Source organism: Tachysurus vachellii, chromosome 24 (assembly GCF_030014155.1).
Source record: "Tachysurus vachellii isolate PV-2020 chromosome 24, HZAU_Pvac_v1, whole genome shotgun sequence".
Taxonomy (NCBI): Eukaryota; Metazoa; Chordata; class Actinopteri; order Siluriformes; family Bagridae; genus Tachysurus; species Tachysurus vachellii.
In genome coordinates, this window is record NC_083483.1 from 8,157,862 (window position 1) to 8,177,955 (window position 20,094).

Genomic DNA, 20,094 nt, shown 5'->3' on the forward strand with positions numbered 1-20,094 from the left:
AATATTAACACTATAAAATCATTCATTTGGCTGCATATCTGCGTCATAAATAACAAGCATGAATAGTTTATTTAGTTGTGGCTAAATAATATTTAATACAAATAGACTTTTCATTTGGTTCCATGCTTCTGTAAGGAGGCGATACAATATTATTCAAATATTAACAAAATGTCTGCATCTTACCTTCTGTGCCATGTGTAATTATGATATCTACTTTTGAGACATATTTCAATAGTGTATTTTATTTATGAAGCAGATCTGCAGCCGAACAAGTAACTTTTAACTTTTAACACCGTATTGATGTTAAGTAAAATGATCATTTACATTTTCTCTCCTATGAAGCACTGTGTTCTTCCTCAAAGTGTCATGAATGTGAAGTCAGTAAAAACAAACTAATAACTATAACAAGATACGGAAAAAGAAGACAGTACAGAGACACAATATCTCAGTCCACTCAGAAGGATCGCTGATGGTTGTCGCTGTAATCTGCATAAACCAGGTAAAGACAAGGAGTGGAAAAACTTCTGATATAAGCCTTCTATTCATTCTGCAGCATTCTTTATTAAACATTTGTGCGATGTTCATAAATGTGTTAAATTCCCTTGTTGTTTAAAATAAGTTGTTTATTTGGTTTATTATGATTTCCTCTGGCTATGAATTTCAAAAGTGGAAACCGTAGTGAGCAGTACTGCTTAAAATGATCAATATAATAATAATAATAATAATAATAATAATAATAATAATAATAATAATAATGCTAAAAATAATAACATAAAGCTTACTACTAATAATACATTTATAGTTATTCTAATACATAGTAGCAGAAAAAGAAGCAATAGATATTATTATATTACAATAGATATTATTATTCATTCATTCATTCATTCATTCATTTTCTACCGCTTTTCCGAACTACCTCGGGTCACAGGGAGCCTGTGCCTATCACAGGTGTCTTCGGGCATCAAGGCAGGATTCACCCTGGACGGAGTGCCAACCTGTCGCAGACTCTCATTCACTCACGCAATCACACACTAGGGACAATTTTCCAGAGATGCCAATCAACCTACCATGCATGTCTTTGGATCGGGGGAGGAAACCGGAGTACCCGGAGGAAACCCCTGAGGCACGGGGAGAACATGTAAACTCCACACACACAAGGCGGAGGCGGGAATCGAACCCCCAACTCTGGAGGTGTGAGGCGAACGTGCTAACCACTAAGCCACCGTGCCCTCCAGATATTATTATTATTATTATTATTATTATTATTATTATTAATATTATTATTGTTATTAAGCGTATAAGACACCTTTGCACACTGGGTTGTATGTTTTTTTTTACCCTTTTCAGTAGTTTTCTTTTTCTTTTCTTTTTTCCTTTTTTTTAAATACCTGTCTTGACATCATCTTAACATCTTGTCTATTTTAAGTGGCAGAGAGCACATTCAAAGTGACACTTGCTATACCAGTTACCGGTGATCTTTGACTCTTTTGGGAGAAATTATCCCAGAAGGAGAAACAGAGTGAGACAGGGAGACAAATAAGAACTGAGACATAGCTGTGCCTTTCTTTGACGAGCATCACATGAGAGCCCTCGTGGCCCCTGGCAAACCCTAACTCAACGTTGTTTTATGAAATTGCAGGTCTCCACACGGACTTGGCCCTGTCCATCACACACAATAGCTCAAAGACACTGTGCAGAGACAGAAGCCACTTCATTATGGGCTTATTTGACTGAAGCAAAACACGATAATGCAGTAGAATTTTGCTGACAGAACAAAAATGCAAATGTGTATCAGGACATGAACAATTTCATATATTGCAGGACATCCATATGCACTTTGTTTTTCTTTTTATTACATTTTGCAAGGTTTTGTTTTCATGATGCACTTTCATATGATGTATAAACAAATTAAATACATGAATGAATAAAACTAATATCAGAATTATTATTATTTTCTTTTGCAGAGCATCATGTATATAACAATTTTTGGACTAATTATTGGAACTAATTATTGGAGTTTTTTATTCTTGAAACACACATAAAACCTAAAAGTTTCAACTTAATATAGAAGATTTCTATTTAACATAATGCATTCAAGAGACCAGTGTAACAGACTAATAACTTTAAGAACTGAATAATAATAATTAAAACAAGATTTGTAAAGCTCGTCGCGACAAACTTTGATGTTGGCTTTGACGAGGCAAGTATTCACAAAGGCCGGTGCTTTTTGTGTTGAGTGTTTTGATATGTCACATGTCCATGTTGTGCAAATATTTGATTTTCAAGCTTGCCAAGTTATAAACCTCCAAAGTTTATAATGGGAGTCTATGGGAAAAAAGGCCATTTTAAGACTCGGTACCGGAAGTACCGGTAATCGGATCGCTTAGAAAAGTAATAGCGACAAACTTCAAGGGTCTACAACATATCCGAATTTGGTGCATGTGGCTCGAAAGCCCTAGGAGGAGTTACTCTTGATAAATTTTTGTCTAAGCTTAAATAGGAAAACAGAATGTTGGCTTCTAGAAAGGCTTCTATTTTTTTTCTGCAAATATATACACAATAGATTCAGTAAAATTGCCATCTATGCCTATAAAGTGGCTGCTAGAAAAAAATTTGTGGTATTAAAAATTAATTATATTAGTCTAATCAGTGTTTTATTATTAATATTACACACATTTATTAGTACTAACGTAATTACTGATGAAACTGAACAAAGAGTAGTGTGTAAAAACAACAAAGCCCTTCAAATTTGATTTGTTTCTCACTCTACAGGTGTAGTTTCCAGCACAATAATTGTCTGAAATAATTGAGCCAAAACAGGGTGGGGTGGACATGGGTGTGATAGTTAGGTGTGACCGGGGTAATTATGCTAGAACACTTCGTTAAGAATAGAATTGAAGTAAACTGATTTTGTTTTTGTTCTATTTTTTGGACTTTTTTTTTTTTTTTTTAGTTTCAATGATTCATATGTTTTTTATTGTATATATATTTTATCATATATGTCTCTCTATTGTAATCTATCAGAACTGTTTGTGGTTGACATCTTGTATATAGGAGGGAAATGACTGTCTTTTTTTCTAGAAAGTCAACATAAATCATACATTAACAATATTGCAGAGTCTTTGCTAGAGGTTTCGACTCATTCCATTGTGTCTTCCTTTAACAAAAAGCAATAGATTTTTGTTGTTATTACATTGTTCCATAGTAGTGCTGATATTCATATTATTTAGGTAAACATTTAATTTAGCTATTAAAATTTTGGTAGTAATAATTCACATCAAATCAATACAGTTATGATTCCTCATGAGCTCTTGGTTAAACAAATCTACTCGACTGTAAACTGTTACCGAAATGAAGATGAGTTTCTATTCTGAGCCTGGTTCCTCTATAGGTTTCGTTCTCATGACATGATGGTTTGTTAGGGATAGACGTTAGAGATAAATAGTAACTTCATTTTAAACTGTACACTTTTTAGTCTGTTTCTATGCTTCTATAAAGCTGCTTTGAGACAATGTCAGTTGTTAAAAGTGCTATACAAATAAATCAAACTGAACTGAATACGGATCAATATTCCAGTCCGCAACTCTGTCCTGTAATACAGCTGGTCACAGTAACAGAGAATCCATCATCATCACAGCAAAGTGTGTGAGTAAAAAATAGAGGTATGACTCAGTCATGTACAGTTCGGAACTTGAGCTCAATGGATATAAAAAGTTTACACACCCCTGTTAAAATGGCAGCTTTCTGTGATGTAAAAAAATTAGACCAAGATAAATCATGTCAGAAATTATGCTGTTAAACATTATGCGAGAAACATTTTAAAGAAAACCAGGAGAACTAAAAATGTTACAGTAACCGGGTTGCCAAGAGTGCACACCTTTTTATAATTGGGGATGTGGCTGTGTTCAGAATGAGCCAATCACATTTAATCTCATGTTTAAAAAGTAATTATCATACATGATTGATACATTGAACCCCAAATAAAGATCAGCTGTTTCTGTAGGAACACAAGAAAAGCACGTGTAATATCCAAAACATTATCATACCATGGAACAGTGTAAAGGCCATCAATGACAAACAGAGAAAGTGTAGCACAGTGACATCAACAACAACAGGTCTCCTCTCCGACATTTATAAAAGGACAAGACAAAAACTTTACCAGGGAAGCTGCCAAGAGACGTACAGCAACGTTAAACAAGATGCAGGGAAATATGACATGATTACTCTCTCTACTCTCTTAATGTGAAAACAAAGTCTTCTATTCCTTTGGAAGGAATCATGAACGGCTACAAATACCAGGTGGCATTAGGACAAAACCATTAGGTGATTGCTAATAAGGTGAAGATGAAAAGGAAAAGAATATCAGTTCTGTTGAATGACTGAGTTACTGACCAAACCTGCTGTATACAGGAGACACTCGTACAATTAAATAGTAAGAGTCTTTGCTAGATAGAGTGGCTAACAGACTCTTATCTAAAAAGATTGAGTGGTATAATAAAATAAAAAGGTGCTTCCTTAAAGTATTAGTTTAGGGTTGTGTAAACTTATGCATCTAGGTTTACCACCTTTTTTTTTTTGTTAAAACTTTTTATAAAAGTTTCTGATTGTTTTTTGTGGATCAAGTTCTGACATGATTCATTTTGGTCACATTTTTACGTCACAAAAACCTGCCATGTTACCCCGGGCTGTGTAGACTTCTTGTGGATTTCTTGGCATAAATAAGGTGCAGCATTAATTCCAGCAGCACTATTAGACTCTTTTAACCACAAATACAGAATGTCATGCTGAAGTGTGTGCCAACATACAGTACAGGTGATATGAATGAACAGCCCTGAGATGAAAAGTAACTGTTGCAAGATATGTAATTATGGCTTATTATTATTATTATTATTATTATTATTACTCAATTCATGGCAACCTAGGCTGAACTTGTGTCAAAAAAAAAGCAGTCTAACTGCGTGATAAACTGAACCAATCTGGCAACATTCGTCTAATTGCTATAAAAGAAGATCAGAGCTCTTGCGTGGGGCCAGACACTGACGTAGCGTCATGGCTGTGTGCGCCATTTGCGAGTCATTAAAATAGTTTTGCCCTCTAATTAATTTGCTTCGCCTCTTGTCCCATTGGGTTGGACGATGTGGGGTGTGTTATTTTCTGGAAAGCGTGTAAGCCTTTTATATGCAAGCATGTCCTAAGCCTACATTATGTAGTGTTACCATCAAATTTTATGGGGTTTCATTGTCTTTCAAAGAAAACACGGCCAATTGCTGACTAGTATAATTACTACACAGTGATAGACATTTCTAGCATACGCAAAATGAGAACAAGTTTTCCATGCAAGCAGGCCAAGCTAATTCTCTCTTTTTTTTTTTTTTAAGTTAAAGCATTTCTGGCTGTGTCCTCGTACTACCATTCTAAATGCCATGTTTAATTAGAAGGCTGCCACTAAATATTGGTGTTGTCCAACTATTTTAACACTCTCTACTATAGTAGTAGCTTTTGTGGTTTTGGGTGTAGTGCAAACAAACTATTATAGGCCACCTAGAAACTAAGAAAGCATACTAGGTCAGTACAGAGTATGCCGAAATAGTCGACTACGCTACCTATCGTGGCTGTTGTGGATGTGGCCATTTAGTTTAAAGGAATAATTAACATGCAAGAATTGTTGTAATGAAATTCTTAATTTGTCCAAATATAAAATCACGTCACACACTGAATAAAACATTGGTAAAGCTCAGTAGACTTTAAACCCAACTTGAAGAAATGAGCTAGTGTACCAATCACATTAATTAGGAAAAGGTTGAGCCCTTCTCATCTACCCTCTTACAGTACTTCCTTTCTAGAAGGCAAGGCAAGGTCTGCAGCAAAGGCCTGGTGTTTATTTTTCTGTGTCTGAGAGTCATGTGCACAACCTGACTTCCTTAAAACTGCCATTTTAGTTGACATAAATCCATCAATTATGTTATGGAAAGCATACAAATGTTTGTTTCGGTGTTTCCCTTCATATAATGTAAATTGCTGCAAGCTGCCGGGCATGGAAAATGTTTCTGAACTGTGCTGTTTCTTGCTGACTCAATTGAGGCTAAATGTTGTTCTTAAATAGCTACAGACAATTTAGTCTCTGCATTGGTACCCCTCTAGGTAACACACACACACACACACACACACACACACACACACACACACACCTCCAAATTCATGGAATGCCTTTCAGCTATTATGTCATTTTTTTCTTGCTGGCTTTAAAGCTCCAATATGGCCTTTTTTGTTGCAGTCAGAACCCACATAAAAAAATGTGGTATTTCTGAAAGCACAAGCAGGCTAATGCATGACATGCAAACATTTTCTTTCTTAAGATTCCAGAGCTTTTGAAATCTTCTTCTCAGTGGTTAAACCCAACAATGTGATCCATAAAGTCATTACAATCTGTTTGTTTTTCTTGTAAGGGTTCTGAAATGTACAAATGACAAAAAGGCCTATAAAATCTCCATTCTGTGCACTGCAGAAGACGATTTTATGACCCCACCACAAATCACAGGCAGGCCAAGTGCAAATTCCACATGGTAGCTGAAGAGCATTGATTTATAAAGTCACTTTAAATACACATTACCACAGGACCTTTAAAGCAGACCGACATGATGATATATGCCAGGATCCAATATATAGCTAACTAGCCTTGTGATAGCATCCATCTCTGACTACTGTGGAAGAAAGCAGAGTTCAACAATTACACTGAATCCACTGTAACAATAGTTTATTATATGAGACAATCTGTCAAATTGAACTGACTGTAAAATGAACTCAAACTTAACTGACTCTAAAAATAACTCAACCTCACCTAAAGACCTACCTAAAGAGCTCAATCTCACCTGAAACTATAAAGAGCTCAATCTCACCTGAAACTATAAAGAACTCATACTCACCTGGAACTATAATAAATTCAAACTCACCTGAAAATGTAAATAACTCACACTCACCTTAAACTATGATAAACTCAAACTCACATGGAAATAAAAAGAGCTCAAACTCACATTACACCAAAACTCACACTCACCTGAAACAATAAAGAACTCAAACTCTCCTGAAACAATAAAGAACTCAAACTCACCTGAAACAATAAAGAACTCAAACTCACCTGAAAATATAATAAATTCAAACTCACCTCAAACTATAAAGTTCACCTGAAACTATAAAGAACTCAAACTCACCTGAAACTATAAAGAACTCAAACTCACCTGAAACTATAACGAACTCAAACTCACCTGAAACAATAAAGAACTCAAACTCACCTGAAGCCATAAAGAACTCAAACTCACCTGAAACTATAAAGAACTCAAACTCACCTGAAACAATAAAGAACTCAAACTCACCTGAAACTATAAAGAACTCAAACTCACCTGAAACAATAAAGAACTCAAACTCACCTGAAACTATAAAGAACTCAAACTCACCTGAAACAATAAAGAACTCAAACTCACCTGAAACTATAAAGAACTCAAACTCACCTGAAACAATAAAGAACTCAAACTCACCTGAAACTATAAAGAACTCAAACTCACCTGAAACAATAAAGAACTCAAACTCACCTGAAACTATAAAGAACTCAAACTCACCTGAAACTATAAAGGACTCAAACTCACCTGAAACTATAAAGAACTCAAACTCACCTGAAACTATAAAGGACTCAAACTCACCTGAAACAATAAAGAACTCAAACTCACCTGAAACAATAAAGAACTCAAACTCACCTGAAACAATAAAGAACTCAAACTCACCTGAAACTATAAAGAACTCAAACTCACCTGAAGCCATAAAACTCACCTGCAAATAGAAACAAAACTCACCTAAATAGTACAAAACTCACCTCAAAATATAAAGAATTTAAACTTAACTGACACTAAAAACAACTCAAACTAAACTTTCACTAATGAACTCAAACTCAACTAACACCACAACACATTAAAGAAACTGGAATAATCTAATATCCTTATAAACCACACACAAGTTTTAAGATGTTTTTCCTAGGAGAAAGTGAGCTCTGCAGAGTCCTTACTTCAACCAAACTATACACTGCTGTTACCATACACCGGACCACAGATAGCACCTTATACTATAAATCATATGAAGAGCCATGCAGGAGCAATCAAGTCCTAAATAGATTGGTTATTTGTCTATATAGCTGTAAGATGGCTCTCATGTCTAAATGACTAACCTTTATATTTTTTAATTAGTATTGAAATGGATTAAATGATCATTTTGTTTAAAGATGTATGCAAGGACACACTCACATGTCAAACATTGCTTCCTTACCAATAAATGGTTCCCCTTGGGATACACCTCAGATCCCAAGAGCTTTGTCTCATTTTTTATTTGTTGGGAAATAATGTCAAGACATCTTGTCATATATTTTGACTCCAAAGCCAAAGTTTTCTTTAGTACTGGGTCATTTTAAAAGGCTGTTTACAAAATGGTGTCTTCTCATAGTGTATGAGAGAAAAGCTGAAATGATGAAGGAGGCAGGAATGAGTGTAGAAGAGATGAATGTAACTCCATTGTCCTGATCCAGCTTTAGTCAGTGGATAATTGCCCCTCTATTAGAACGATTGGCTGAGACATGGGCTGAGCTAGGAGTCATCCTTCATCATATTTTGGATCAGACAAGACAAATGACTCAACTGAAATTGCACATGACACTCCCTTCGCTGGACCGATCTACTCTGCTTGGACAATTTAAACTTACTTCTATTTAATTAAAAGCCGCTTTTATCCAATTGAGGCAGATTATAATCCAAGCAGCTAGCTGTTAAAGGAGCCGACACTCCACCAAGCAGAGGTGGTACCCAATTTCTTTCCTCTGAACAAAGTGCAATCACTCATCTATATAAAGTTAAAGTACAGCTTCAAAAAGTTTCACTTGAGTTGAATGGTATAAACTTAAATTTACTTGAAGTATGAAAAAACAACAATGAAGTCTCATTTATGCCTCAAAACACACTGAGTGTAGTAACTGCACCAGGAATACATTAGCTAAAGCCAACTAACAACAGCTTTAGTTATAATCTGTCAAAATTAGCTAGCATGATGATAACTGTGACAGAACAAATTAGCTGAATGCTAATAGCTAGCTGTCACAATTTAAACAGCCTTGCGAAATACACAAAAGTGTATGTAGCGGCAGATAAATGATAGATATTATAGGAATTATTTCTCATTCTCTCTGTCATGTGTTATAGGTTACCCTTGTCAGGAATTTTAATTGGCTCTTTAAAGATGTCTGATGCTAAATCATTTTTCTTTTTCTTTCTTTCTTTTTTTTTACTTAAAATACAGACTTCCATAGCAAATCTATACTAAAACATTTGTGAAATATTTGTGATGAGCTTAGCATGATGCACTTGTTCCTGTTCTTGTCTGTTGCTGTTGTATTTTTGTTATTGTTGTGAAATTAGCAAAGTTGAAACGGTCATTTTAATAGAAGTTAAAATTCTCGACATAAGGGAAAACAATTAGCTTTCACTGTTGCCTCCTGAAAGCTAAATACCAAAATCTTTTTTTTTTTTGTCTCACCATTTCTTGTGCTGTTAAGGAGAAATCCAGTGTAAAAGCAGTAAATGCAAACAAAACAAAACAAAAAAAAACTTATTCTATGTAATGTTGAATTTCATTACAAACTTAATATTGGATGCCACTAAAGATTGCATGCTAATCATAAAGATTAATATGCAAACTGTTCAGGCTGGATTTGTCCCTTTTTGTACTTTTGTACCATCTCACCAAATGACCAAAAACAAGTGCATGAGGCTAAAAAAACAATTAAGGAAAAATTAAACATGAGGGCTGAAGCAATTTGCTACTACTTTGGAGTGACACAAATTCTAGCCACAAAAACTATCCAAAATAGTGAAGATTGTATGTAAACATTAACTATCTGAGAGGGTCTGAGTCAGACGTTTCCCTTCCCATATTTTAACCATAATGACTACAATAGAAAAAAAAACAGTCTACGACAACAAACACCCCTCCGACCGAGCACAAAAACGCACGCAAGCATGCTGAGATGCCATCGTTAATGAAAACCCTCTGTTTTTCCTTGACATTTCACCCATTAGTTACTAGCCTAAGGTTTAATTACAGGATGTTGTAAAAATAATTTGTCCAGTGACTAAAGGAAGAGGAGATTAAACAGGCTTGTTCTTTCGAGTGGGATGGCACAGACGATGGCATTTGAGTGAGTAAAATGACCAAAGTGACCTCGTATACTCAACCACAAGTACTATGATAATTACTACCTCCAGCTTAGACCGCTAGCAAATTCTCTTCCCGTACCAGCTGGAGTTAATTAAGGAAAATTTATTCACAGCAAAAAAAAAAGTCTACTTATTTTTAATCACTCTCAAACCATTATTCAGGCTCATTGTTCAGAATTAATCCAATTTCTGTAATTAATGGCAGTTGCAAGCTATTCTGCTATTCTCACACTGGCCTCTAGATGGCCCTGTTGGTGTTTGTCCTCTTTCACATCCTATTCAGGTCTGTCTGCTCAGTGCTCTGAATTTGTTTCTGATGTGTGTGTGTGTGTGTGTGAGCGGAGTGTGAGGTGGGTGACACTAATGGTGTGATGATGAGGGACTGGATTGTAGGGCTGAGATAATTATGGTGTAGGTCAGGGGAATGTGTAATGCTGCTGTCATCAGTCTGTTTGTCTGAGAGTGAGAGAGAGAGAGAGTGAGAGAGAGAGAGAGAGAGAGAGAGAGAGAGAGAGAGACAGACGTGTGTGTGCGTGTGAAAGTAAAAAGATGTAGAGTGTTTGTAAAAGTGTATGTTCAGGTTGTCTGCTGTGAGAGTGCTATTCTCTTCTGGCGCCATTGCTGAGAAGATCATACAGACACACACACACACACACACACACACACACACACACACACACACACACACACACACACACACTGCCCACGGGCTTGACCCCATCCACTCAGCACGTCACCGTCTCATAACCCCAACACCATTTTAATCATTGTGTCTGGATCCTATATTTCTGTTGCTTTCTTCCTTTCTTTCATTTTTCTGTTCAGCCCTCTCGCTTTCTCCACCTATATCTTTACTTGTTTTTTTTATTAACCCGATTCCTAGACAGAAGTGTTACAGCCACCGTCATTTACTGTGCTCTCGCTGCTCTCAAATTCTCTGCCATTTTGAATATTTTAATACAGTTCTTCTGTACAAAAAAGACCAAAGGGTCCATTTTAATTTCAATTATACAAAAGTCTAGAGGTAGTTTTTGAAATGTCAGGGACATATTTTTAGCCTGAATCACTAAATGCGCCAAGATATTTGTATCGCTGTTTTCAGATGTTGTCTAAGATGTTTTCATAGGTGTTACTCAAAATAATATGAATTCCAAACTACAAGTGTTGCACTGAATCCTGGCTTTTAAACGCTGCACTAATATGAATAGGAAAATAAATTCTGTTAAAATGTATAACCACAAATTATTCCCTGTAAAAAATCCTATCTCTAATTATACACGTTTGAAGCACAAATAACAACCTGCTTCAATTAAACAGCTTCTCTGTTCTTTTCTCAGTAAAACGCATCAAAATTAGAAATTGTGCTAAAAAAAAACACAACAAGCTGTAAAAACACTCAGATCTTTTATGTTTTATATTTAATCAATACTCCAGGTAGAAGCTGTGTTTGTGTAAATACCCAGTTGTTCAAATGGGTAACACATGCCCTCAAAAATGTCAGAGTTTCTTTGTAGGGACCGTGAAAGGGGAAAAAAACAACAACAAAAAACCATGCATACATGAGAAGAGCAAGACAGTGAGTCACTGCAATCACGTTCATCTCTCAAAACCACTCTGTTATATATCAAACACTCAGCGCACGGTCTGAAGGGAAACACAGAGGCTGAGACCTGAACAGTCACAACAAATGAACAGTTTAAAACAAATGAACAGTCAAAACAACAGACGAGTCAAAACAAATGTAAAAGTCCAAACAAATAAAAGTTACAGCGGTAGATTACACTGAGGCGTTGTTTCTCCTGTGAACCAGGACAGGCTTCAGAACAGCCGTGACTGCTAGCGAAGTCCATGACAGATTTAATAAGTTTCTTTTAAATCTCTTTCTGTCCCCTCACCACACTCTACAATACCACAATACACACACACACACACACATACACACACACCCCTAATACATTTCCCAGTGTGTGTGCTCTCTATCTCCTGGCAACGTTAGCTGTGCCTTGACCAAGCTAGGGCCCAGTAAATGCCCTCATAAATACTTTTAATCACTTTATTTGGTTCCATGCCCTGGGCAAAGTGAAATTTTAGGATCTGTCACTCAGTGAGTGTGAAAGAGCGCGAGAGAGAGAAAGAGGGATGAAAATGCTGATTTCATTAAAGTGCAAAGAGTGCAAGGTGGTGGTGTGAAAAATGTGGGAGTGTAAATGAGATGCAGACAGACGCACAGCAGGCACGGCAAACACTCTCGCACGTACCTACGCACACACATGCAGCCTTACTCACACGTGCATCTTTATTTGTTTCGTTTTCCAGGCACGGCTTGCGCCATTTTGTGTACGTGTTTAGACTGTGTATACACTTCATTCACATATCATCGAGTGCATGTACTGTACATACGGATCCAGCTTTGATGTTAATTAAAGGTGAGAAAAAAGAAACCAGACATGTTCTCAATATGTCTTGTAAGGCTTATATATATATGTATGTATATATATATATGTATGTATATATATATATATATATATATATATATATATATATATATATATATATATATATATATATATATATATATATATATATATATATATATGTATATATATATATATATATATATGTATATATATATATATATATACATATATATATATGTATACATATATATATATATATATATATATATATGTATACATATATATATATATATATATGTATATATATATATAAACAAGAATTATTAGAATTTGAATCATGCCAATGTAAAACCTAAAAAAGATAACAACCGAACTGCAATAAGTACAGAGTGCTGAATACTGAAATCTTTATTTCTGTAAGATGAAGCCAGTTATTAACAGTAGACACATGTACACATGACTTAATAGTGTAGAATTAACATCAGTAACTGCTTCTTAAACCGTTCTGTTCCTGTAAAAATACACCAAAAAAAAAAGTATGAAAATAAATATAAAATAAATTTCCAGCTTAATATTCTGATATGTGATACAATCAATTACATAGTTCCAGCAAATAAATATCCCAAAGCTGTACAGATGAGCACTTATAAAAACGATAAATAAATAAAAATAGAAACACTTCAAGGTAAAATGTATGTGATACAAAACAATCGAAGCAAAAGGGGGGGAAACTGGTAAAGAGATATTGGAGACAGGAAATAGGGAAGTTAGCACATTCATAATAGCGTCCTTGAAAATACATACCTAAGGACTTCATTTTGTGATCTGAATTTCACATTCTTAAGTGTGCACAACAGGATGTTTTGATGAAATATGTCTGCAGTTGCTGGTGGCTTGAATTTGATGGGGATCACAAATAAACATACAGAAATAAATGAATAGAAATATCACGATACATGAAGTGCTAAATACATATCAAAATCCTGTTCACTTGTATTTCACATTACAGTCAGCAATTTTTTTATTTTCATGTAAACAGCCAGTGATTATACTGCAATCTCTACATGGGAATAAAGTGTGTCTAATGCATAAAGCAAAATATGGCTTGCTTTATATTTATTAACAGATCACCTGTTTTTAGCTGAATTTGTTAAGGAGAAAAATGTGCAGATTATGATTTGGACTTAACGGATTGAAACTATATTTCTTGTATTAATGCTGTTTTTATTCCTGTTGCATTTTTTTTGAGAGCACATTTTACATGCCATGCATGAGTCGTTCTTCTAAGCTACTTTTACGTTAAACCGAGTGAGAGCTATTTAAGGTGGAAATGGTGAAAAGCACAAACACCGAGGCAAAACGAACGAATCCACGACGGCACGATGAGTCAAAGAACTAAAGAACAAGCCGCTAATATCTACATTTGATTTAATACGCCGAGACGGTTTCTGAAGAGCTTGTAGTGTTTGTATTGTCAAGTATGAATAAGGGAGATTCTTAAAGTTAGAGATCTGCTCGGGGATCTGCTGACTTCAGCAGGCTTCTCTTCAGCTCCTCTCTGCACTTTCTGAAGACAAATATCTGATCTTGTCTGGATGCTTAGGACAACACACACACACACACACACACACGCAAGCACACGCACGCACTCACACACGCACACACACACACACACACACACACACACACAAACACACACACAAAATTCCTCTATATGCTGTACTTCTTCTTTCACTCAAACTTATAACCTCTCTGTCACAGCTCCTCCTCCACCGTCCGCTCTCTCCATCCCTCACTGCTGGGAGTGGCTCGCCTCCCCCTTGGCCTTCTGGGATTCCTTCATAGCGTTAATGACAGGCAGCCAGGGAGATGAGAGCTCAGGGAGAACCTTCTTAGCTGGGTTCAGATGGCTGATGGCGGTGTACAAGCTTCCTCTGGAGCCTGCGTCCTGCTCGGGGTAGTACATCTCCAGAGCGGCCGGGGTGCAGTGCTTATGCTGCGTTTAGAAGGTGTTAAGAGAGGGAATGTGATAAGTGATAGGTTTGTGCAGTAATGCGTTATATTCTAAATATATAAAATAAGGATTGTGTATCTTTATGGGCTTCGCCAACCTGAATTTTGTTTTATGTAGCAAAAGTATTTTTTCTAGTCTTCCTTCAAACCATAATATGAACTAAAGTTGGGTTCTAAATGTACACAACGGCACAGAATTAATTTCATTAATAAAAATGAAGCATGACAGTGTGTCCTGGTACAGGAAATATAGCCCCATTCCTTCCAGCCAATAGACAAGGCCAAAGTGTGTTCTTCCTCTTCCACAGCAATTTGTCAGTGACTATAATTGTGTATTAAATAAACAACGACACGTGTCATCTTTTTATCTGTTATCTGTATATTTACATTTATATATAAGTGACTTCCTGTTCCCGCTCATGTTACCGCAGCTATAAAACACAGCATGCTCATTTTCACTTGAAGTTAATAAAATGAAAAGAATAAACCACTGACACTGGAGACTTCTTCCAAAAAATGTAAATAACCCCCATTAAAAAATTAAGAAAATAAAATAAATAAATAAGTATAATCTCCTTCACTGATGCATGTTTCAAAGCACAACGTGATTTAAGCTGTTTTTTTTTTTAAACGTATTTAAATAAAAGTTCATTTTAATATTTATGTCTTGTAGCCAGCTTTAATCTCAGAGTTGCAGTTATGTGAAATTTACATCTTGTGGTAAAAAGTATTGATACCATAAAAGTAATATAAATGTATGTATAGTCATAAAAATGTTAATGTTATTTAATGTAAATATAATATTTAAAAATTAAATATGTAATGTGAATTCTGCCTTTATTAATAATAAGTTTATTTAGAAACATAGGATGAACGATGAGCCTGATATTTCTGATATTCCTGATAAAAAGCTAAAGTGTAGTGAGAAACACACACCTGAGCAAGCTCGTACATTCAGTCCTGACAGTGTTAATAAAGGTATGAAATAGCTGTGTCATGGACCATCACAGACGGCTACCTGAGGCAAATCGGATCACATACAGTGACTCTGTGTTGTTCCTCTGACTGAACGCTACTGCATGCCAACAAGGCTTGGCCTTGGTGGACCTCATTCCTTTTTAACGAGGGGCAATTTTCCTTTCTTTTTAAGTCGACTATACTGCATTAGCATATCTCGCTAATGACATCTATGGCGTCGACTTCAAAAGGGCAGAGGTGGAAGCTCCCGTGGGCCTTAATCACAGTTTAGTCACAGTGAAGACTAATTAAAGACATTCTTACACTCCTGTGCTGAAGGGAGGAAGAACCCTGATGCTACTTGGGCTAGCTAAGCAAACACAGGGTATAAGCTAATATCATGTCTTTAAAGGTTACAGGATCCATGCATGAGATTAATAGAACAGACAAAGGTACTGTTTTGAATGTGCTGAGGGAAAAATATCTTCTAAGAGTGTGTGTGAGGACTGAAAGTTTTTTTTTACTGTATGAAAACTCCACAGCAGGCTAGTTCACCAAGCACCTACAAACATCTTGTGCTAATATTAATTTCTCCTTCTAGCTTGCATCTTAGCAGCAGGTTGACTGAGATGAAGATTCCCTCAGGGCTTGTTTGTGTTTGTATAAAATTCAATAAGGAAGTGGTGATATGTTTAGAGCAAAACGGTAGTTACCTTGAGGATGAAGCCCTCGGGGCAGCTAAGCTGGTCGTACCACAGAGCTTTATACATAACCAGCAGCAGCAGACAAGCAAGGAAAGTCAAGGTGATAAGAATAAGTCCTGTGACCTGAAACACACACACACACACACACACACACACACACACACACACACACACAAGTGTATTAAAATAAGCTGATTAATACCCAAACTCATTATGTAAATATTTAACAAGCTGGGAGACATTTCAGCAGTTGAATCTCTGCCATTTTATAGAGAAACATTTGAAAGTTTTCTACAGCTAACACAAACCCAGAGGCAATTTTAAGTCTATAACAATAGATTTTCTCGTTTTTCCTTCTTGTCAGAGGATGATATTAAAGTACATATCAGTGAAAGCAGAGGTGCCAGCATTCAACACTGCTAATGGGAAAATCATAGCAGGGAGAGAGAAAGAATTTTTAGTACAAAACCCTACAGCGCATATCAAGATGGCTTTTTTTTTTTAGTACCGTGAGGAAAAGTGTGGTATAACCATTATTAATGGTTATTAGAAATACTGTCAAAATCTGAATATTAGATATTCAAGATTAACATTCTTTTTTTAAAATTCCCTGTATATCTGTAGAATATACAGTGAATTAAAAAAAAAGAAATTTGAAATATTCCTAACAAAGAAAGTGGACTAAATGTTAATCTTGAATATCTAATATTCAGAATTCGGCAGTATTTCTAGTTTCTATATTTAAAAGTCAGCATATTGAGTATGTTAAATGCTTTATACAGAAGGTCAGGTATAAATCATGTGTAATCTCATCTACTTAAGCATGTGTTCAGACGACGCTCTGATGGATCTGATCTGAGGTTTTGGAGTCCATGCTGAGTTCGAGTGGACACTGTCATTAACAAAACATTTTATCCTGGTGCATCACTTACAAAGTGCTTTGTAGAAAACTTTTAAAATCATTGACCATGAAAAAACACACAAAAATAACTCATTCACTATATACAAAAGCAACAACCAGTGTACATAGTTAGAGGAAATGTAGGTTAATGGTCATGAAAGCACAGACATGAATTATATGGTTTAGGAGCAGTGCTACTTAAATATCACAGTTAAACATAAACCTATGGGAATAATTTAACACCGATTTCCTTGTGGTTATGTTAAAATTGATATTTTCTTGAAATCGGTCTCTACAGTAGGACTGTTTAAGATACACCAAGGTTACACTACTATTCCCTTACTGGTTACTAACAATCTGCTATTTCTAAACTAGAATCCAAGCAACAGCAAAGAGCAGCTTACCTTGACCTTCTCCGTCACCTCGTCGTAAAGGTTTATATTCAACTTCTTAATGCTTGGCATGTACAGTTTCTTCTTTTGCTTTTTCTGTAACTGATACTCGGTAGTTGTTTTGACAATAACCTACAGAAATGATGAGAAGAACAGACGAATGCTTCAGCGTGAAGCCTTTGTGGATCAGCTCTCAAAATGGTGCAAAGGTGTCATTACACCATACGAGTGAACATTTTTAGAAAGGTGGCGATCAGTAGGGAATCAGTGAGCATGAAATACAGAATATACACAAATGAGCCATGACATTAAAACCTCCTGCCTTATAATGTGTAGGTCCTCCTTGCACCTCAAAAACAGCTCTGACACTTGAAAACATGAACTCCACAAGACCTCTGAAGGTGTGTTGTGGTATCTTGCACCAAGATGGTATCGGCAGCTCCTTAAAATCCTGTAAGTTGTCGTCCAGCACATCCCACAGATGCTCAATCTGATTGAGATCTGGGAAATTTGGAGGCCAAGTCAACACCATGAACTCTTTGTTGTTCCTCAAACAGTTCTTGAACAGTTATAGCAGTGTGGCAGAGAGCATAAAAAAGAGACCACAGCCATTAGGGAATATTGTTGCCATTAAGGAGTGTACAGTGCATCCTAGTACCATTTCCTCCTGAAGCAAATGAGGCACATGCATCAGGCCATCCACAAAAGAAAACCTAATTAATCAGACCAGGCCACCTTCTTCCGTTGCTTCATGCTCAGGTTCTGATGTTCATACACCATTGCAGATACTTTTGGTGTAGGACATGGATGAGCATGGGCACTCTGATTGGTCTGCAGCTACGCAGCCTCATACTCACAAGCTGTGATGCACTGTGTGTTCTGACACCTTTCTATCATGCCAGTGTTAACGTTTTCAGCAATTTGTGCTACAGTAGCTCTTCTGTGAGATCAGACCAGACAGATTAACCTTGATCAGTCAGTCTTGAGCGGTTGTAGCTGATTTCCTGTTTGCCCTTCCTTTTGTCATTTTTATTAGGTACTGATCACTGTATACAGCGATCACCTCACAAGACCTACTGTTTTAGAGCAGCTGTGTCCCAGTTGTCTAGCAATTGCAATCAGGCCCTTGTCACCCTTCCTAATTTTTCCTCCTTCCAACACATGTACTTCACAAACTTTCTCACCCCTTGAATATATCTCACCCCTTGACAGGTGCTATTGTATCCCACCCCTTGACAGGTGCCATTGCTATAGTTATTCACTGCACCTGTGAGTGGCTTAATGTTATGACTGATCCTTGTAGTTCATCTTCAGTCCATTATTTATCATCAGGTTTGTCTACATTTTATAAAGTTGAGAGACTGAGATTGAATTATTCTCACTCACTCACTCATTTTCTACCGCTTATCCGAACTACCTCGGGTCACGGGGAGCCTGTGCCTATCTCAGGCGTCATCGGGCATCAAGGCAGGATACACCCTGGACGGAGTGGCAACCCATCGCATGGCACACACACACTCTCATTCACTCACGCAATCACACACTACGGACAATTTTCCAGAGATGCCAATCAACCTACCATGCATGTCTTTGGACCGGGGGAGGAAACCGGAGTACCCGGAGGAAACCCCCGAGGCACGGGGAGAACATGCAAACTCCACACACACAAGGTGGAGGCGGGAATCGAACACCAACCCTGGAGGTGTGAGGCGAACGTGCTAACCACTAAGCCACCATGCCCCCCAGATTGAATTATTCATCATCTAAATGCAGATGCCATGTGGTGACGTCTTGCATGCTTTATTTTTCTGACACACTCAAACACGTCTGTGTTTCCATCCTTGTAAGCACCTTCGATATAATTAGTAATGCAGCTAATTAGTGCTTTGCATACGACTAAACCTAAACCTTATTCTTTACTACAAAGGAAAGGAAAAGAAAGCTGCTTGGGCTGGTCACAAGGTCAAACCTGTCACATATTCAAACCACACACACACACTCATGTCTATACAAAAGATTTGATTTGTGTTACTTCTTTTTCGGTACCATTGTGGCCCCACAATCCAGTGCAGGAATGAACAACAAACCTAATTAAATCTATGGATTTTTGTAACTTCCTGAAAGCTTTCCATGAATGAAGGTTTTAGGCCAAACACTAACAAATGAAACCAGTGGGTTGGCAGAAGATCTTAGGTTGCTGAATTCAGAAAGTGATCTCTCTTTTTTTCCTGTCACACACAGACAAACAAACACGCACATATACGTAGCCACGAGCAATGACAAGCACACAAATCTTGTAATGCTATGTAATTTTGGCCATCACTGTCACTGAAAAATGAGTCATTTGCCTATGAAACACAAACAGCGCTCTGATTCTCTCTGAGCAGAGTGAGTGCTGCTCACGCCATCTGTGTGTGTGTGTGTGTGTGTGTGTAAAATCACTCCCAGTCCTCCTGAGACATT

The 20,094-nt window shown here is 36.7% G+C and overlaps 1 protein-coding gene across 1 annotated transcript in view; it reads right to left on the reverse strand.

Moving 5' to 3' along the window:
* Nucleotides 1–14,343: 14,343 nt before the first annotated feature.
* caly (calcyon neuron-specific vesicular protein) overlaps nt 14,344–20,094 on the reverse strand; it is a 9,233-nt gene continuing 3,482 nt past the window's right edge. The window contains 3 exon segments of the mRNA XM_060860369.1: nt 14,344–14,660; nt 16,348–16,461; nt 17,644–17,763. Of these exon segments, the coding sequence (XP_060716352.1) occupies nt 14,457–14,660; nt 16,348–16,461; nt 17,644–17,763 (438 nt within the window). The 3' untranslated portion in view covers nt 14,344–14,456.